The sequence below is a fragment of the Aethalodelphis obliquidens genome, unplaced genomic scaffold (assembly GCF_003676395.1).
Source record: "Aethalodelphis obliquidens isolate GAN/ISIS:26980383/991018 unplaced genomic scaffold, ASM367639v1 scaffold7, whole genome shotgun sequence".
NCBI lineage: Eukaryota > Metazoa > Chordata > Mammalia > Artiodactyla > Delphinidae > Aethalodelphis > Aethalodelphis obliquidens.
The window spans coordinates 19,281,497-19,303,100 of NW_020837951.1; the positions used below are offsets into that span (position 1 = coordinate 19,281,497).

Below are 21,604 nucleotides of genomic sequence, written 5' to 3' on the forward strand. Positions count from 1 at the left end.
CTAGTAATATCTTTATGATGACGATACTCAACTGAAAACACCATGTTTTCCACTGTACCATGTTGGCCACAAACGAATATTTTTAGGAATTTTCAACATACCCTAGTGATGTGTTTTACTCTTTAGGGGATAAAAGACAGAGTCTTGCCTGCCTTCATAAGCCTTCTGATCTTGAAAAAGGCTAATAATGACCCAAACAAGGGGAAAACAAGGCAGTGTGTACAAATGCTGAGGCTCTCAAGGATGCTATGTGATGCGGGTAGGACACAAACAGTAAGAGTGACAATGGTCAGGAAGGGGGATCTGCATGGTCCTGAGAGATGAGGGATCCGAGGATAAAGAAGTCCTTGAGCTGAGGCTCAGAGGAAGACCTGAGCAAGGCTGTGTGACCACAGACTAGTTACTTAACCTCTCTGAGCTTTGGTTTCACCACTAGTGAAGAGTAAATAATCATAACAGTTGATACATAGTGAGCATTTATGTAACACCAAGTAAGATTATAAGCACGTTGCATGTATTAAGTCATTTAGTTCTCCCAACAATCCTATGAGGGAGCTAAAATTATTATCCCATTGTACAGATGAGAAAACTAAGGCCCTGAGAGGTTAAATAATAAATCACCCCAGGCTGCAGGGCTAGCAAATGGCAGAGGTACCCTGCTTCCTTGTGAGGTTGTTGTTGGGCATGGATATCAGGTCCCAAACACAGAACACATAGTAAGTGCTCATTAAACGATGGTCTTATGAGAAAGTAAGGATCCTGGAGGGGATCAACAAACAGTGATGACAGAAGGGCTATTATGTACCTGGGGCCTCCACGCTGCCCCTACACGTAAAGATCCAGGGTCTTGTTTGTCTCTGTGCCCTGTGCCTAGCACATCTCCTAGGCACTTGCGGAGGCTTCATAAATGCCAGCTGAATAAGGAAGAAAGGGAGGAAGGAGGCAGAGAGCCACAGCAGGCATTCCCTGAACTGCCTCCCTGAAGCACCTGCCAGGTGCCAGATATTTTGCTTGCTCCTGATAAAGCAGGGCACTTTGCTCCTTCCCCCTCCCCAAGAGAAGGTTCTTGCTGCAGAAGCAGCCAGCCCCACTGATTTTTTTATAGGCCAAACACAGGGGCCATGAGAGCTTCAGCAGAGCCCAAGGGCAGCACTATTCTGTCAGCCTCATCGCAAAGCCCGACAAAGATCCTTTCAGAATGATTAAGCCATGAAGTTCCTATTTGTCCCTGTGAGCACAGGCACTAAATGGAATTCATACCCCTGAACCCTGACCACATTTCCCAACATCCCGCCCTCTCCTCCTGAGTGAGGCAAGAGTGGAGTGTTTGCTAAAGATCTCAAAGTCCAGCTCTGTGCCAGGTGCTGGGGGAGCTTCTGAAGCAGCTGGAAAGACAGTGGAGGGGTGGTTGCCAGAATAAGGGTCCCCCAAGGAGGTGTAAATCCTACTTCCCAGAACCTGTGAATTTATGTTACTTGGCACTGAAAAATTAAGGGTGTAGATGGAATTAATGTTGCTAATCAGTTAGCCTTAAAATGGGAAGATTGTCCCAGATTATCTAGACAGCCCAATGTAATCACAGGGGACCTTGAAAGTAGAAGAGGGAGACAGAAGACTCAGAGTCAAGAATGCGAGAAGGACTCAACCCACCACTGCTGGCTTTGAAGATGGAGGAAGGGGCCATGAGCCAAGAAACGCAGGTGGCCTCCAGGAGCTGGAAAAGACAAGGAAACAGATTCCCCCCCTAGAGGCTCCAGAAAGGAGGCAGCCCAGCCCCGTCAAACTTTTAAACTACAGAACTGTAACACACACATTTCTGTTGTTTTAAGCCACTACATTTATGGTTATCTGTTACAGCCACAGAACACCAACACAGTTGGGTATTGACTGAGAATGTGGCTTGGAATCTGAGCCTCCTGGCCTTGAATTCGAGCTCTGCTATTTATTAGCAGCATGACCTTGGACTACTTCTTGGGCCTCTCGGAGCCTCGGGTTCCTCACCTGCAAAATGAACGTAAAAGCCTCTACCCAGAGGTTTACTGGGGGGTTTAATGAGTTAATGCATGTAAAGCATTTAGTGATGACCTACCACATATGAAGTGCTCAACAGTAACAAAAGACAGATGTTGAAGAAGCAGAAGACAATTAGCAAACCACACATTAAGCCGGGGGTATCGATCTCCTTTGTGAATGAGATCAGGAATCACAGGGTTCAGGCTTTGAACCTCCACTCTGCCACTCAGAGTGGGATTGGGACAAGTTACCTAAACTCCCTGATCACCCACCCAGTCTCTCCCTCAGAGGTCGTTACTGGGGTTAAATGAGACACAACTGTCAACCAAGCACCAGGCAGAGTCCATCCACCTCTCCCCAGGTACCCCATGCTGTGAGGTGGGTCCAGGAAACACCCTCGCTCACAGGGCCGTGGCGAGCACCCAGGCAGAGGAGGTGCATAGAAGGGCTCAGTCGCCTCAAAGTGTCATCCTCCCCGCTCCCAGACTCTCTCAAAACACAGCCTGCTTCCAGAAAAACAACCCACAGGCATCAGAGAGAAAAACAGGAAGGATTTAATCACACGTGTGATTTGATTTCTTTTAGTCACTGGGCACACGGGCAGGGTGAATTTTCATGGTTGGGGAAATTCTTTGAAGCAGGTAAAAGAAAAATCTGACTTGGGATTATCCTGTCCACACAGCCTTTCTGCAGGGAGCATGGCTGGAGTCCCCGGATGTCTTACCTTCCTCTGGTGTCTCTCGAAAATGAGCACAAGAGTCAGGGTCAGGCTCATGGCAGCCAGGGTCACGAGCAGCACACCCACCCAGTGGTTCCCCAGGGCGAACATCTGGCTGGTGGAGTAGATGTTGGCCCATACCACCACGTAGAACACCTGCAAGAAGCCAGAGAAAGGGCACCGTCAGCAACACCAGTCCTCAAACGAAGCAGCTCCATTCCAAGGGACACCCTCTGGCCACTTCTGACGCCCTCCATGGATGCGCGAGCTCACAAGGCCAGTCAGAGACTGATGGGGGCGGGAGATTGGGGTGGTCTGTGAGAATGGGCCCTTGTTCTTTGTTCAAAAGCAAAGGGAGAGGCAAGGGGTTAGAATAGCCACTCCAAATCCTTGCTTACTCTGAATTCAAATAAAACAGAGAAGGGAGGGGGGGCTTGGGAGTGAGATAAATTTGAATCAGAAGCCCACGTTCATCCTTCAACAGCTAGGTGGCCTTAGACAAGTTGTAACAACTCTCTGGGCCTCAGTTTCCTCATCCGTAAAATGGGGATAATAATACCTACTTCACAGTGTTGTTATAAGGGTTAATAAGATAACCTATGTAACAGCCTAGCACTTCTTAGGAAATCAGTAACTGCCAGTGGCCATCCCTTCCCCTCCCAGAAGCAGGACATGGGAGTCAAGAGTGCTTTTTGACCATTTATACATACAGAGGAGTGGCAGGTCACAGTGGTTAAGAGCACAGATGCAGAAACCAGGGTGCCCGGGTTCCAACACCGGCTGCGCCATATTCTGTCTGCCTGTGTGTGTTTACGTATATATATAGGTGTATACATATGTTTATATGTATACACACACACATATGTGACTAGAGCCGAAATAGACCAATCTGTTGAACAGATGGGGAAACCAAATGCCAGAGAGGAGGAAAGCCTTGACAAAGCCAGACACGGAGTCCAGAGCCTCAGGGGTGGGTCTACAGATTCCCAATCCCCCAGCTCTGGCCTTAATAAACCCTGCCTCCCATCCTCTGCATGGGGAGCTGGTTACAACTCTCCCCCATGAATCTCCTCTTACACCAAACCCAGGTCCAGGTGTACTGCTCTCTCCCAGGCAGCCCAGCCACCAGCCCCCAAACCCGTGACCCACACCAGCAGGCTCCAGGGCACTGCTCCGAATTTAGCAGTGCCTCAGAGGCCTCCCTCGCTCTCACCACAGCGAAGGCCAGCCGCATAGGCCTCGAGTTGTAGATGATGTATCTTCTCACTTGGGGCTCCAAGAGGGCACTCTCAGCCAGGCTCCTGTACTGCTCAGCCGGGACCTGCTTGGCCACCCAAGGGAAAGAGACCTGTCAGCCACGGAGAACCACACCCCACTCCTTCCCACCAGCAGGGGTGTTGTGGCCAGTTCACGTGGCTATCACGTGGAAGGGGGATGAGGTGCATTCCTGGCTGCCCCCAAAGGCAGAATGGGGAGCATGGAGCACGGCGTGGCAATCACAGGGTGCAGCTTCCAGCTCAGAGAAGGACAGGCACCACTGGGGAGGTGGGACAGCTCGAGATCCAGGAGGACATCCAGGAGAGGGATCCCTGTAGCCCAAGGCTCAGCACCTCACATCAGATCCAGGATAGCCTAATGGTTAAGGTGCAGGCCATGGAGTCAGCCAGCCATAAATAATAAAATAATAAAATTTTAAAAAATAAATAAAATAAAATGAGGATAATCAAAGTACAACTTGTAGAGGTGACAGGCCTATTAAATAAGATAATACATATACAATATTTACAATAAATACAATAAATATACGTATAGTATGTAGACACATATTATCTGGACATCTTTGGGGGCCTCTGTTCTCTTACTTAGATAGATATGTGTGTCTAAGTGTATGTGTACACAAGCCCGGTGCTGGTTCCGTAGTGAACACTTGATACACAAGTGTTATTCTCAAACTGTACCATCAATAACTATTAATACAGTCCAAGATACTGAAAATTCACATCTTCCTGCCCAAACAAAAAATATCATAGAGCAAAGGTCCTATGAGAATGGATTGCTTAAGAACACAGAATTTAATCATTAGAGATATTTAGGAACATGGTAGAACAGGATGTAAACTGTTCATCAGTTAAGAAAACCCAATCTGAAGACAACTGTTTAAGAAAAATGTTCTTTTGTACAGAGGCTGAAAGGAAGCGTGGGAAGCAAAACCAGCTCATGTGCTGATGTGGGGCTAGTACTGTCAACTTGGAAAGTTTCCCTTTAATGGTGATAAAATGTTGTTTTAAACCATAATGCAATTCTGTTTTAAAGGAGTAAACTCTCAAGTCTTCAAGGTAAAATTAGCAATGTAGCTTCCTCAGCCATAAATAATCCTCCCTGGGCAGGGAAGATGAAGGCCTGATCATGCTGGAGGATTTGAGAAGGGCAAGAACCACACCTGTGGGAACTTAATAGCAATACCACAATTTATTGAACATTTACTATGTGCCAGGGCCAGTGCAAGTGTTCCTCGAGCACTACTTCTCTTAATCCATACAAAAACCCTGTGTAATAGGTATTAATATTGCCCTCGTTTTACAGATGATGAGACTGTGGCTCAGAGAGGTTAAGTCACCTGCCTAAAGTCACCCAGGCAGTAAGCAGCTGAGCTGGATCTGCATCCAGATCTATGAACCCCCGTGAAGCCTATGCCTCGAATCACTATGCTTGAAGGTACTGCATTATCATCTAATGAATTCACGCACCCTTCCCTTTGCAGAAGCAGTTCCTTCTCCTAAAATGCCCTTCCTCCTGTCCACCCAGCAAACTCCTTTTTTTCCTTCAAGAGCCCAGGTCAAGTATCTGCTCCTCTGCAAAGCTTTTTTAGAATGAATAAAGGAAAGCTCATTTATACTGGAGTTGGGAAGGCCAGAAGGAGGTGCTCTCATGCCCTACCACTCATTGTCATCCGCAGACTCCAAACGCGAAGAGAATCACCTTGCATCTCCAACAGGAAGAAGGTCGGTTTCTGCCTTTTACTACCTCAGCAGGAGGAAGATTTTCTCCTCGCCTGGCAATAGCCCAGCCAACCAGAGGCTGTCACAACTCAGCCAATGAAAAGCCACTACACTTGGAACCCCCAGTTTCCCCCACTGGCCTCCTTGTTTACAAGAGCCCCTCCCAACTTCTCTTTAACCTCTATAAAACAACAGTCCTTTCCTTCGTTTCTCCAGACTTGCCCAGTTTTTACTATGGCATGCCTGTCCCGAATTGCAACTTTCTGCTATTACCGAATAAACCCATTTTGCCAGTATAATAACGGGCTGCTTTAGTTTTAAGGCGGACACTTTCATAACCACTGCTCCCTGAGCTGAGTTTATCACTTTCTCCTGTGAATGTCTTCAATGTCTTGTGCATCCCTCTACTGCAGCACTTATACCATACTGTTCTGCTTTACCTGACGCATGTCTGTCTCACCCACTGGGCTCTGTGAGCAGTGTGACACCAGGCACGGGGACCTAGTCACCTCTGTAGTACTCAGTGACCACCTAAGTGGCCAGCACAGGGTGGACACCCCAAAACACACATCTGTTAAGTAAATTAATTGGAAGGAGAGGATATCTTCCTTATATTCCCTACCATGTTGAGCACAGGGTAGGTGTTTAATAAAAATGTTGTGAATAATTGGATGATAGAATAGATAGACGGACAGACAGGTGGATGGATGGATGGATGGATAGAAGAAAAAGTACTAAGGACTCCATAAAGTCAGTGCTCACCTGAATGCCCCAGGTCTGCAGTTGTTCTTCGGCGGCTCCCAGATCGAAGGAGATGGGTGCACAGGTATTGTCAATCCGGAGAACTGTGAGGACCTGGCCGTTGTGGAGCTCTGAAAGCAGACCAGGAGCTTCATCGGGCTGAGCAATAAGGACTTTGGGTGAGCCCAGACCTTGACGGCATCACCTCCTCTGGCCTTGAGAACATTCTCATGGCAAGGAGGGACTTGCCATCCTCCAACTCCTATGGGAGAAGGACTGGACTTGACTGGAAAGCTCCCAGGAGACAGAACTGAGGCCGGAGGCTTTTAGGACATTATTTGAGACCATCAAAGGAAGAACTTCTCAAGAATGTGAGCTCTGTCCACACAAAGTCTGGGAGGTAGTGGGCTCCCGCTCACAAGGGATATTTAAACAGAGATTGAACAACTAATTACACTGAGGAGATGATCCAGCAGACATTTATTCGAGGATGGCAAAGGAAGTGCAACCAAACAACTTACATCCCTGGTGGGCTCGGAGTCTAAGTAAGAGGTAACAATGTGGTAGGCACAACAGTGAACCCCCAAGGATGTCCCCACCCTAACCCCCAGAACCTGTGAATACGTTATCTTACACGGCAAAGGAGAATGGGGGTTGCAGGTGAACTCAATGGTATTAATCAGCTGGCCTGAAATAGGGAGATTATCCTAGATTATCTGGGTGGGCCCACTGTAATCACAAGGATCCTCAAAAGTGGAAGAGAGGGAATTCCCTGGCGGTCCAGTGGTTAGGACTCCACGCTTTCACTGCTGAGGGTACAGGTTCGATCCCTGGTTAGGGAACTAAGATCCCGCATGCCACTCAGCGCAGCAAAAAAAAAAAAAGAAGTGGAAGAGGGAGGCAGCAGAAGAGCCAGGAGGAATGTGACTACGGAAGAAAGGTACAGAGAGATGGAACATTACTGGCTTTAAAATGGCGGAAGGGGACTTCCCTGGTGGTCCAATAGTTAAGAATCCGCCTTCCAATGCAGGGGACGCGGGTTCGATCCCTGGTCGGGGAACTAAGATCCCACATGCCACGGGGCAACTAAGCCCAAGTGCTCTAGAGCCCGCGCGCCACGACTAGAGAGAAGCCCGTGTGCCGCCTGCACGCCACAACTAAAACCCGACGCAGCCAAGTAAATAAATAAATATAAAATTTAAAAAAACAAATGGCAGAAGGCTTCAGCAGCCAAGGACTGTGGGTGGCCTTTAGATGCTGGAAAAGAAAAGGAAACAGATTCTCCGCTGGAGCTTCCTAAAGGAATGCAGCCTTGCTGACCAGGGCTGTCAGGTTGTGAGCCGACAGTCTGGCCAGTGTCAGACTTCTAACCTACAGAACTGTAAGAGAAGAACTGCATTTGCTAAACCACTGTTAGTGGCACCTGTTACAACAGTCACAGAAAACGAATCCGCTGACTTACGGGCAAGCCCTCCCCAGTGTCTCTGCACTCGCTCAACATTTTAAAAGCATATATCAAGTGAAGTCATACCTCAAAAACACATATCATCTCAGGCTTGTCACAATGGCTATCAAATTTATTCGAGGATGCCCTGCAGGGCTGCAATGAAGCCAGACCAGGAGACCCGAGGGAGGCCAGCTACAGTGAAATCCCCTCGGGTCCAGGGAGGAAGGGCAGCAGAAAGAAGCCAAACCAACTTCCCTTCTGAGTAGAGAAACTCTGAACAGAAGGACCGAGATCTCCTTCCATCACGTATGAGGCCCAGGGAGCCACCAGAGAGCAGCCAGGGCAGCTGCTGCAGGGTAGTCCAGCCCTGAGAGGCTAGGATCCCAGCGTTCAGCCACGCAGGGCTGGGAGCTGAATATTTCAGCATGTTTTCTGTAGCTGTTGCTCAGAAAAGGAGGCAGGACTGAAGGGATTAAACCATGAACATGTTACCTGCTGGCTCAGTGCCCAGCTCGGGGTTAATCCCTGAGTCTTAAAGCAAAATGACTAGCTCTACCTTCCTGGGAATCCCTGGCCCACCCAAACGCTCCTCTAACCCCTCACCCCGTCCATCCCTGGGCCCTGCCACCTGGGCCAACAAAATCTCTCCCAGCTCCGTGCACCCCTTAGTATCTTCACCACAACCCTAGGCCAGGTTCCCTTCACCTCTCCCTGCCGTAGTCTCCTAACTGGTTTCTCCAACCTGCTCTTCCTCTTATGATGCATTCACACAGCAGCCAGAGCACAGATCAGATTAATACAAATTCTCTGAGTAAAACTTTCAAGAGCCTCCCAGTCCTCTGGCAAAAAGCAACCTCCTTACCAAGCTCCCCCGGCCCTTCGAAGAACTAGCCTCCTGCCAAGCTCACCTTGAAGCCTCAGCCTCACTCTGTGTCTTGCCACCCCAGCCTCCTTAGTCCCTTGGACGTGTAGTGTTCTCTCCCACCCCAGGGCCTTTGTGCATGCTCTTCCGGCTCTCTCCCTAGAACACATCCACCTAGCCTCACTCCGTTATATCCAAGTCATCATTTGTGTTCCAGCTCATTAATCCCTTGCCCAGGAAGTCTTCCCTGACATTCTAAACTCATAGCAGATCAAATCTGTCTGATAAACCTGCCCATAACTACATGCTCTCCTCCTCTATGCTTATCAAAGATGAGCACATGTGTATGCAATTACTTGATTAAAGTCCACTGTCTCCATCAGACTATATACTCCCACATTGGTTTTGCACATCATTGAATCCCCTGAGCTGGGTTCAGTGCCAGGTGTACAGTAGGCACTAAATAAATGCTTCCTGTATAAATGAGGTGGGGAAAGCACAAGCTAGATGCTTTGGGGTTCAAATGGTAACTCAGCCTCTCACTAACAGAGCACCTTGAAGAAACAATTTAATCCCTGGCCATCCCCTTAGAGGATGATTATATCCACCGCGGAGGATTTTGCAAATAATTAAGATGATGAAAATTAAGCGCTTGGTGCAAAATGGGTACTGAATGACTGGCTGCTACCGTTGTCATAATTTAAAAGCCAGCTTGTCAAAGCTCCTAAGTTACCATAAAGGCACACCAGTTGAGCTGTGTTGGTTTTTACCTTCCCACACCTTGTTCCAGAAAGGATTTAAGGTGGCTTCATAAAATAAAATATGAAAAGATAAAATTAGATTTAAAAATAAGCAAATGAGGGAAAACAGACAAAAAGAAGATCAAGACCAAAATAAAATAGAACAATAAAATGCGATAAGAATAGCTTCCAGGGACTGATCCCATCCTATGCACCAGGCACGGGCTTAGGCTCACAGTCGTGATTCCATTTAATCCTCCAAGACTCCTAGAAGGTGGAAAACCATTACAATGGAAAAGGAAACTGAACCTCGGAAAGGAGAACCAGCTTGCCTGGTGGTACCAGGGGAAATGAAAGTAAGAAGAGAAGAAGTGAAGAGAAAGGGTAGCATACAAAATGCAGGCAGTCATGCTGTGCGGAGCCTCAGACTAGCCCTCCGCTGCACAGCACAGAGCAGAAAACACACACTGAGCTGGATCCCAGGCATGGAGGTTGTGAACCACTCCCCTAGCCTGGCTCTTTGCACTATGAGGACAGTGTTTGCCTGAGCAATGTGAGGACTTTTCATAGTGTCTCTGTTTCCCTTTCAAACCATGAGTTCCTGGATTCTTGGTAATAATCTCTCTCATCTGCTCCTCAACGTGAGAACTGCAAGTCCTCCACTTAGAAATACTTGTTTTTACACCTAGGCTAAGAAAAAGGATCTAAAAAGCTACCAAAGAAGCGTGTGTGTGTGTGTGTGTGTGTGTGTGTGTGTGTGTATGTGTGTGTGTGTGTGTGTGTGTGTGTGTGTGTGTACAGGGAGCTATTTCCTATAAAGGGGCAAGAACTGGCTTGCCAAAAACCAGTAGAGCTATATCTTCAAAGAGCTGAAGGTAAATTATTCCATTCCATTTCATTCTACGGGTATGTGTGTATGTGAACTGCTTTCCTAATAACAGTAGTCATAAAAGGAACCCTTGTTTTTAAGTTTTAAATCATCTAAGAAACAAGCCACAATGCAAAATGCCATCTCCCCTTGCCTATGCCCAGCCACTCATTCATTCATTCAACAAAATACTTATTGAGCATCTACTATGAGCAAAGGGCTTCCCTGGTGGTGCAGTGGTTAAAAATCCGCCTGCCAATGCAGGGGACACGGGTTCGAGCCCTGGTCTGGGAAGATCCCACATGCCGCGGAGCAACTAAGCCCATGCGCCGCAACTACTGAGCCAGCGCTCCAGAACCTGTAAGCCACAACTCCTGAAGCCCGGGTGCCGAAAACCCGTGCTCTGCAACAAGAGAAGCCACTGCAATGAGAAGGCCGCACACTGCAACAAAGAGTAGCCTCCGCTCACCGCAACTAGAGAAAGCCTGCACACAGCAACAAAGGCCCAATGCCGTGAAAAATAAATAAATAAAATAAATAATAATAAAATTTTAAAAATAATAATACTATGGGCCAAGCCATGTGCTAAGTACTATAGACACAGTGATGAACAAAGCAAAACAGGGACCCTGCACTCGTGGAGCTTACATTCTAGTGAGGAAACTGGACATTCAACACTTTATTACACAGGTAATTATTTAATTACAGACTGGTAATTGCTATAGGGAGAAACAGGAATATATCAGAGGGTCCCGGCTTAGGCTGGGCCATCAGGAGAGGATTCCCCATGGAAGGGATATCTGAACTTAGCTCTGAAGGATGGATGGAAATTAAGCAGGGAAAAGGAGGCAGGGAAAGGGCATAACACACAGCAGGGACAGCAGGTGCAAAGGTCCTGGGGCAGGGCAGCATGGCAGGAACAGAGAACAGGGGCAGCAAGAGCCATTTAGGCAGGCCTGGCAAGCTGGAGAATGATAGATCTTCATGCTAAGCCTAATGGGAAACACTGAAACAGAAAGCGATTTGGTTGGCTGTGCATTTTTAAAAATCTCTCTGAGACACCATGCAGAGAACAGAAGAGGCAAGGAGGAAAGGTGCTAGAAAGCTACAGCAGGGATCCTGGCAGAGGGCAATCTAAGGAGTTGGTGACAGAGAGAAGAGGTAGAAATGACAGAAAGTGGCCTGGAAACACATCCCCAAATGCCCGCTCTTATCTAAAGACACTTTTGTGCCCCTCCGCTCCCCTCCCCTCAATCATACTATGTGAGTCCAGTTCAGCATCCTGGGGGGATAGGGGAGGAAGGAATTAAGGGTCATGATCCTACCTTGCCCCCAGCCAGGAGGGCTCCCGCCAGGCAGGGCGCTCCACCCAGGGGAGGAGGTGGGCAAGGGGCCAGCCGCCCCGCCGGGGTCCATCTGCGGTTCACACGCCATAGCAGAGCCAGCAGGATTTCTGCTTCCCCTTCTCAGAGCTGTGGTGCATCCTGGAGCAGCCAGCTCAGCTTCGCCTGCCTTCAGAAAACAACATCACGAGAAAGAACTTCAGGCCTGGTCCTGGGCAGGCCAGGCTCCTCAGGCTCTCAAGGCCAAAGCCATCACCAGACCAGTGAGAGCCACCCAGAGTCTTCCCTTGGACTGTGAATTTGCTGATCGTGCTGAGGAACGTCCTCAGAGGGAGTGAGGGGCAAGGGCTGAAACCCTTCAAGGTCTCGGCTGAGACCTCCTCTGCTCTGGGACCTTCTCCAGCTCAGACACATCGAGGGACCCACAGAGAACTCACGAGCTGACCAGGCCCCACTCCCAGGCATCTGGGATGTCCCTTCCTGACTGAGTACAGGATAGGTATATTCATCATGGGGAGCCGTGTTTATACAAAGCAGCAGAATGTTATGAAAAGAAAAGAGCAAGGATTTTAGCACCAAAAGACCTAGATTTGAACCTTCACTCAGCCCTCACATGCTCTGGGACATTCACTGTCAGGTACTTAACTCCCTGAGCCGTTCTGACCTCATCTGTAAAATGGGTTCAGGGAGGCCTATCTGGCATAGCTGCTGTGGGGGTAACACAAGGAAACATAAGTATGGCATCCAGTACCCTGCTCACCATAAGGCCCATTTCCTCACAGGTTTCTCCCATTTAACAGGGTCAAAGATGTGACATGACCTGCCCAAGGTGGGATGGCTGGGAGCTGTGGAGACAGGAGATGGACCAGGCTATCCAGCTGCAGAATACAAGCCCCTCATGCCCATGCCCCTGAACCTCAGCACCCAGGTCTGGCTATCGCTGAGCCTCCTCCTTAAACCGCCTTAAAAAAGACTGGGTCGGGCTTCCCTGGTGGCGCAGTGGTTGAGAGTCCGCCTGCCAATGCAGGGGACACGGGTTTGTGCCCCAGTCTGGGAAGATCCCACATGCCGCGGAGCGACTGGGCCCGTGAGCCTTGGCTGCTGGACCTGCGCGTCCGGAGCCTGTGCTCCGCAACGGGAGAGGCCACAACAGTGAGAGGCCCGCATACCACAAAAAAAAAAAGACTGGGTAGAGGGAGACTGCATTTCCCAGGTGTGATCTAGTAACAAGCTCCAGTTGGCATCTGAACTGCCAAGCTGTGGGATGGCAGGGACCACCTCCCCTTACCTAGCCCAAGCCTGGCGCACAGCAGGCACTCCCAAATATCACTGAGTACCGGTCAGTCATATCACCCCTTACTTCCTCCTTCTTATCTCGTACCCCCCAAGAGGCATGAAAGCAACAACAGCCCAAGGATGTCTGCCCTGCACTTGGCAATAACTGAGGCCCTTGCTGCCTCACCTGATTATATCCTAGGCCCAGGAGACAAACAGAATCTTTGGATCCATTTTCCAGACCAGGAACCCAGGGACATCATAGCTAGGAACCTGCTGCCCGGAGAAGCTGTACTGGAATCTCAGAAAGGTCCTTGAGCCCACCCTCCCTCCTCCAGGCAGGAGGGACCACCCACAAGCTGGGGCTGCACAGACATCCTTCCAGACTGCATGGAAGGTTCATTAGCTGCAAAATCCCACAACTAGACATTGTCTTTGGGAAGAAGAAATCCCAGCACCCCAGTTGGCCCAATTAGCCTCCACAAAGTCCCAACCAGGAGAATTCATTCACCTGAAGGGCATTTAGCATAATGCATAAAAGCAACCTGCACAGTCCTGCCACTTCCCACGTGTACGACCTGGAGCAAGTGACTTGTACCTGCCTCAGTTTCTACACATGTAAATGGGAATAATGTAACGAGGCTGTTGTGAGGTTTAAAGAATTCATACCTGAATCACTCGAGAGCAGCACGGGGCAAAAAGGAATATAGCAATCATTATTTTTACTCCACAGACACTCCCTAAGAACCTTCTAGTGCCAGGCCCTGTGCTTTCTAAACTATAAAACCAGAAATAAAATCTTAAGTCCCTGTTCAGCCCTCCCTGCTGGGTACCACCATCTGGTGGGAAAGAGAAACTCAGAGAAAGAGAAATAACAAACAGACAATGACCAAAGAAGGCAGTCAGAGGGAGCCGGCAGCGCCTTGGAATGAGGGAAGAGTGTTTCAGGAGGCTTCTTGGAGCAGGGAAAGAGGCTCCTGGCTTGGCAAAGGTAGAGCAAGAGAAGGGGCTACCAAGTAGGGAGAGGTACAAACCAGAGGCCAGGATGGGCCCAATCAGGGCAGCCTGTGCACTCACCCTGCAGCTCCTCATCCAACCTGGAGGCTGCAGAGGGCACGAGGGCTGTTGGCAAGACTGGCCAAGGGCAGGTGCTGACCCATCACCCATCAGTGTGTCCTGACCTGCCACCCCACTCAGCCCTGCACTAGCCCTAGGGGACAAGGGAGGGAGGGAGAGGCACCAGGGGTGGAGTCAGAGCCAGGGAGCGAGCACAGCCCTGAGGTTCCTGTAACTAACAGGTCATCCACTCCCCAGCTTCCTTAACTCCCACTGCTGATTCCACTTAACCAGACCTTCCAGTTATCCATCTTTTTGAGCTGAGTGGCAAGCCTCTGCAAAGGAAGATATCCTAAAAGTCCCGCTGAGCAAAGGTCTCCATTTCTGCAGACACTGAGTGCCCAGCTTCCCCAGGAGGCCCTGTGCCTCACTGAGGGGTGTGCATGTGTGCCTTCGTGTGTGTTGGGGGAGAAGGGGACTCCTACAGTTTTCACAAGTCAGGTTTCATTTTGTTAAACTGGCAAGTCCCAACAAGGGACCACAGAGGGTCTGTCACAGTCGTTTTGCGGTGGAAAAGCCTTGAGAGACAATGGCTCCAAGCTCTCCACTTTCCACATGAGAAAATTAAGACCCAGAAACGAAAGTGAACTCTCCAAGGTCAAGGAGCCAGGTGGGGGATGGAGCCACAACGGAACCGAGCTCATTCGGGCAAGGGATGCTCCGCCGCATCTGGCCTTGGCCTTGGGCAGCTGAGTCTAGCTTCAGGTTCTGCCCTCAAGTCTCCTCCCGGGTCTGCTGCCTCTGGGCCTCCCTCACCCTGAAATCACTCCCACTGTCCCAAGCCCACCGGCTCCCAGGAGCCGCCCGAGAGCAGCTCCCACGCACGACAGAGGGAAATGGGGCCCAAAGGCGCAGGAAGAACGCGGACGCGGCCCGCGGCGCCCACCCCAGACCAAGACACGGGAGCCCAGCGGCAGCACGGGACCCGCGCGCCTCAAATCAGGGCTCGCGGCCGCCCGCGCCCGGGCCCGCGCGCAAACACAGGGGGCGCGCCCCGGGCCCGCGCACACTCACCCGTCCGCGCCGCCGTCGCCGCCTCACCGCCGCCCGGGGGTCCCGGGGACGCCGAAGGTCGGGCGGCGCCGCCGCCCCACAACGCCGCAGCCTCGGGGCACCTCTGCCCGCGCTCCGCCCGCCGCCCGCGCCGCGCGCCGCCCTCCCGGGTCCCGCCCCCGGGCCGGGGCGGCCCCGCGCGGTCACCCCACCGGGAGGAGCCGCCCGCCGGGCTCGCCTCGGGGCCCAGAGGGAAGCCGGCTCCCGGACCCGCTTCGGAACCGAGCTGGGAGCTGCCTTTCATAAGCCGGGCTCCCTCCCGGGACGCCGGGAAGCGCCCCGGCGCTCGCCGACCACGCACGTCGCTTCTGGGGCGCGGGGGCGAGGGGGGTCTCCGCGCCCCGGACGGAAAGAGTTCCAACCCCCCTCGGAGCCTCCGTCTCCCCGTCGTGAGAGCAGCGGCTTGCCTCTGAGGTCCAGCCCATGTCTGACAGTCATGGGACCCGGTGGATGAAGAAATATTTGGACCAGAAATTTCTTAGGGACTTGTTTTTTAATGAAAAGTTATATGTGCACTGTGTTAACAGCATCGGTTTGGGGATCAGGCTCCCTGAGCTCTAAGCCAGGTGTCTCCGTATTTTAGGTCATCTTCGCTATAGTGTTTAACCTCTCTGTGCCTTAGTTTTCTGTAAACAACAGATGATACTGTTTCATGGGATTGTGTAAAGCTCTAATCAGATAATTGGTGTGAAGTGTACACAACTGCAGGACACATGATGGCCGCTCACTAGACGTTGGCTGCCACCCCCAGCACCATCACTCGAGACTTCAGGGGTGTCTACAGTGACAACTAACCCCTTCCCTGAGAAAAGCACTAACCTTGCGTACATTTCCATAGAAAGGTATAGACAGGTGTGTACACTGTGCATTTCCACAAAAGGGAACCTGTTCTATTCTGTTGGACACCCTGCTTTTTCATTCAGCAAAGTTCCTTGGCATTCACCTCATGCCAGAACACTCCTCTCTGTCTGGTTTCTTTTTAAGGGGTGCGCACACACCTCCATGTATTGTAATAGGAAGGCTTTCTTTCCTTTGCCTCTCTCCGCTCGTGGACATGTAAGGGGAATTCCCACTCTTGCTCACAGGCCTTGCTGGGATGGTCATAGCCACAGTGCCGGGTACATGCCACAGGCTGCCTATCTACAAGTGGACTTGCCGAGTCAGAATATGGGTGCAATTTTAATTTAGGCAGATATAGCTGTCTTCATGCTCTGCCAGAGGCAGAGGTGGAGTGCTTGGGGACACGAGCAGAGCAGTGATTGAGGAATAAGCAGCTGATGCTGCCCAGGCAGGATCCTCATTCATCAGACAAGTGAGCATCCAGGAAGCAGGCTACTAAAAATTAGTTTATTCATTTATTCATCAAAAGATCGACACCGAGTGCCTGCCGAGTGCCAGCCATTGTTCTGGGTACCACTGAGCAAGACACACAAGATCTCTATTTAGTTTGCCTAATTTCCCAAAACACAATCTGGGGGCATGGGAGCAAGATTCATGGGCTGTTGGAGTTCTCCTACCTGCTGACTGGATGTTGAAAGGGATCCTGGGACAGGTGTGTGAACTGGTGACCATCTAAATTCTGCCTCCCTGGCTTCCCTGGTGGCGCAGTGGTTGAGAATCTGCCTGCTAGTGCAGGAGACACGGGTTCAAGCCCTGGTCTGGGAGGATCCCACATGCCGTGGAGCAACTGGGCCCGTGAGCCACAGCTGCTGAGCCTGCGTGTCTGGAGCCTGTGCTCCGCAACGAGAGAGGCCGCGAAAGTGGGAGGCCCGCGCACCGCGATGAAGAGTGGCCCCCGCTTGCCACACCTGGAGAGGGCCCTCGCACAGAAACGAAGACCCAACACAGCAAAAATAAATAAATTAAAATAGGTTTAAATTTTTTTAAAATAATAAATAAATAAATCCTGCCTCCCCAGCAAGGCCTACCTCCTACATGAAGCCAGATGTCATACTCCTGCCCTTTCAGCTGAGCTACCTTCACTCTGCGTTCTCACTGCCTGTCTCTCTAGCTTGAATGTTGACACATCAGCCTCCTTTGCTAAGGAGGCAAAAGACGTGGACCTTTGGAACTGGCTGACCAGGCTCCACCACTCACTGGTATGTGAACTTGCACAGCCCAGTTCCCCTCTCTGAGTTTCAATTCCCTCATTTATAAAAGGATATCTGCAAAAAAAAAAAAAAAAAAAAAAAAGGATATCTGCTAAACTGAGAGATTTTAAGAATTAAATGAGATGATGAAGTGCTTAGCAGAAAGTGCTGAGTAAAAGTGAACTGCAGGCTTCTCGTTGTGGTGGGTTCTCTTGTTGCGGAGCATGGCCTCTAGGCGCACGGGCCTCAGTAGTTGTGGCACGAGGGCTCAGTAGTTGTGGCTCGCAAGAAGCCCGCGCACCGCAGCGAAGGGTAGCCCCCGCTCGCCACAACTAGAGAAAGCCCTTGTGCAGCAACGAAGACCCAATGCAGCCATATGTAAATTTTAAAAAAAGAAAAAAGTGAACTGCATTTCTGGGCAATTCTTTTGCATCTCCGAAAATACAGTAAATGGCAAGGCCTAGCACTATGGCGTGAGGGAATGGGGGCTCCATGGAGAATGGAGAAAGATGAATGAAATCTGATAAAAGGTGAGTAATACCTAGTAAAGTCCACTGGAAAGCAGTCTTCAGTGGCGCTATCTTGATGGATTCACAAGGCTCTCTGTGGTAGGCCCAAGCCCCTCCCCACCCCCCAGCCTATCCTGTACTCATCTTTACCTGCTGTCCCCCAACCTCTGAAAACCCTAAGCTCCAAGAGCACAGACCATCTCTCGTTCCTCCTACACCTGTGCTCTCTCTCACTTCCAGTTCTCAGTGGTTGCCATCCTTCTCCCTCTGGAAGGTAACCCTCAAACCTCATCCTCACCTCGTTGCCCAGATAACTGACACATTCTCAGGTCTCAGCTGAAAGGGCCCTTCTTCTAGGAGCCCTCTCCTGTCCTGAGCCCAGGCCAGTCCCCCATCCTTATAGTTACTCTTCCTTAACCTATGGCCACACCTAGCACTCGCTATGGTCAATGTTCAGTGTCCCCTTTCCCAAAAGGAGAATAAACCTTTGGGGCACAGGGCTGTTTCTGCCCATGCTCAGAGCTGGCCCCCAGCTATTGTTACACACATCTGAGTTAGTGAATGAATGGCCATGAATGAAATTATCAGGGCCTCAACTACAGACAAATCCAAATAACCACAAACCCCAGCCAAAGCCACCCTTACTCAGCATTTAGCCCCTTCGTCCTGTCATGTTTGCAAGGGTTACAGGCCCATGTCTGAGGGTTAGCTGCCAACTAGCTGGCAACCTTGGTGAAGCAAGAGGGAAAGAACTTCTTCCTGGCCTGGAAGAATCTTCAAGTGTGGCAGCAGACAGGACAGGAGAGAGCCTCAGAACCATGGGATGAGTAAGTGAAAAGGCAAAGATCAAAAATTAGATCTTGTTTTTTGGAACCTGTCTGCCAGTTGTAGAGTCATTGACTTTCTCTTTTAGAAACACACTGCTTGAAACACTGCCATAGAACACACTGAACTAAATCATACAGCAACCCAGGCTGGAAAGTCAGGCAGATCTGGGTTCAAATCTAGGCTTGGCCACTAATTAGAGCCATCTTAAAGAGTATTTCCAAAAGCACGCCCCACAGTACGTTCCATTGCTCCTGGCTCCATTACATTGATTCGAAATCCTGAGAGTCACATCACACAGTGAGTACTCCCCTGTAAGATGTGCACGCGAAAGCTTGGGCCTAGACACACCACTGTCCTTGGCAGGGATGTGCAGGGAGTTAGACAAGTCACATGCTATTTGTCAGGAAACTGGGTCAAAACCAGAAGAAATACTTTGGTTTTTTACAATTTTTATTTATTTTTGGCTGCACTGTGCAGCTTGCGGAATCTTAGATCCCCAACCTGGGATCGATCCCGGGGCCCCTACAGTGGAAGCTCAGAGTCCTAACCACTAGACCGCCAGGGAAGTCCCTGGTGAAAGTTTTTAGCGGTCTGGATAGAAGATCAAACCAGCCACAATATTCCCTAAAACCAAAGCCTAATCCAGGGCAAGGCCTTAACTCTGTATAATTGTGAAGGCTGAGAGAGGTGAGGAAGCTGCAGAGAAAAGTTTGAAGCTAGTGGAGATTGGTTCGTGAGGTTTAAGGAAGGAAGCCATCTCCATGATTCAGTAATTGTTGATGTAGAAGCTGCAGCAAGTTACTCAGAAGATCCAGCTAAGATAATGAATGAAGGTGGCTACACTAAACAACAGGTTTTCAATGTAGACAGAACAGTCTTATGTTGGAAGAAGATGCCATCTAGGACTTTCATAGCTAGAGAGGAGTCAGTGCCTGGCTTCAAAGGACAGTCTCTTTTATTAGGGGCTAATGCAGCTGGTGACTTGAAGTTGAAGCCAATGTTCACTGACCACTCTGAAAATCCTAGGGCCCTGAAGAACTGTGCTACATCTACTCTGCCTGTGCTCTATAAATAGAACAAAGCCTAGATGACAGCACATTTGTTTACAACATGGTTTACCGAACATTTGAAACCCACTGTTGAGACCCACTACTTGGGGAAAAAAGATGCCTTTCAAAATATTCTTGCTCGTGAACAATGCACGTGGTCACTAGCTGGCATGGAGAAAGCTACTGTTTGCAATTAAAACAGAGATTTTTTACTCATCAAATAACCACAGGATCTGCCTCATCTCTTAGCCTCCCTTGCAGTTAGGTTGGCTCACGTGATGCACGAGGGTCAATGAGCTGAGAACAAATGTCATTCATTTCAGGACGTAAGCACAGACGAGCTGGTGCACGTTTGCCAACTTTTTCTTCCCTTGCCTCTGGAATCATGGGAACCATGTGCTAAAATGGTAGAACCACAAAGTGGAGGTGATCTGAATCACTGCCTCACCACATGGAGAACAGCTGCCTTGGTCACCCAACATGTATCAAACATTGTAAGGAATCTTTGTTGCATTAAGCCACTGAGACTTCAGAGTATATCCTATACCAACAAGTAAGAGCTATTATTAGACATATAATCAAGGATGATTAGGGTGAGAAAAGGAGAACCAAATTTTGGAAAATTAGGACACAATTTTTGAGTACCTAGAATGTTCCAGGGATCGTGTGGTACTTTCAATAATTTTGTTGTTGCTTTAACAGTAGTTGTCAACTGGGTGGTTTTGATCCCCAGGGGACATTTGACCACGTCTGGGGACATTTTTGGTTGTCACAACTGACAGGGTACTACTGGCATCCAGTGGGTAGAAGTCAAGGACACTGCTGACCGTGGTCTGGATACACTTAGCAATACCAGGAGTAAAGTCCTAACAAAATCAGGTATCGTTTGGGACATATTAGGATCGAGATGCTTACCAGATAACTGAATGAAAATATCAAATAAACAATCTGAGAATTCTAGAGTTCAGGACAGTTGGAGATAAATTTGGGTCTTCAATACAGATGGTATCAAAGCCATAAAATGTAGATGGTCTCAAATGGGGACGTAGAGACACACAAGAGCAAAACCACAGGAAAAGATGCGGAGGAACCAGCAAGAGACTGGAGAGGCAAGGCAGCACACGGCTGCAGAAGGGAGGCTAAGAAAGTGGCTCAAAAAGGAATAGCCAACCCTGTCCAATGATACTGAAGGTCAAGCAGGCAGAGGATTGGACCCCAACTAGGTCATCATTGCTGACCCTGACGAGCAAGCAGTTTCAATGGCATGGCAAGCCTGACTGGAGTGCCTGAACAGTAAAAAATGGAAAAGCTTGTATAGAAAATTCTTATGAGGAATTCTGTGAGAGGGAACAGCAACTAGAGACGGAAGTGGCCTGAGATCCACCCATCCTCAGTCACATAAAAGATACAATTTTTTAAAAGGCCCTCTAATTCCCCCGTAGTTTCAGCACAACGTTCTTTCAATTGTTTCCACGTACCAGAAATTATCTTGCAGCGGAAGACTTTCAGCTTCTAGTGGGCCAGAGGGCATTTTTTTTTAATATAAATTTATTTTTGGCTGCGTTGGTCCTCGTTGCTGCGCGGGCTTTCTCTGGTTGTGGCGAGCGGGGGCTACTCTACTTTGCGGTGCGTGGGCTTCTCGTTGTGGTGGCTTCGCTTGCTGCACAGCATGGGCTCCAGGAGCGTGGGCTTCAGTAGTTGTAGCAGGCAGGCTCTAGAGCGCAGGCTCAGTAGCTCCACGGCATGTGGGATCTTCCCAGAGCAGGGCTCGAACCTGTCCCCTGCATTGGCAAGCGGAGTCTTAACCACTGTGCCACCAGGGAAGTCCAGAGGGCATTTAATTCTTAAGTGCTAGAGTGAAGTTACTATAGGTACTGCACTCAGCATTTAGCCCACCAGGAAGGAAACACGCTTGATAACCTGTCCAAGGCTGCCCCAGGACAGGGTGCTCTA

General features: G+C 49.6%; 1 protein-coding gene across 3 annotated transcripts in view; it reads right to left on the reverse strand.

The window, feature by feature from the left end:
• Nucleotides 1–21,273, reverse strand: part of TMEM268 (transmembrane protein 268) — a 30,715-nt gene extending 9,442 nt beyond the window's left edge. The window contains exons 1-6 of one of the 3 annotated variants that reach the window (XM_027105092.1): nt 21,130–21,273; nt 19,869–20,050; nt 11,714–11,900; nt 6,493–6,602; nt 3,945–4,052; nt 2,738–2,887 (exon numbers count right to left, since the gene is read on the reverse strand). In XM_027105092.1, the coding sequence (XP_026960893.1) occupies nt 2,738–2,887; nt 3,945–4,052; nt 6,493–6,602; nt 11,714–11,822 (477 nt within the window). In that variant the 5' untranslated portion in view covers nt 11,823–11,900; nt 19,869–20,050; nt 21,130–21,273. Of the gene's footprint in view, nt 1–2,737; nt 2,888–3,944; nt 4,053–6,492; nt 6,603–11,713; nt 11,901–15,136; nt 16,776–19,868; nt 20,193–20,296 lie in introns of those variants that run through there. The other 2 variants (XM_027105091.1, XM_027105093.1) reach the window with 2 other exon arrangements.
• Between the last annotated feature and the right edge of the window lie 331 nt (nt 21,274–21,604).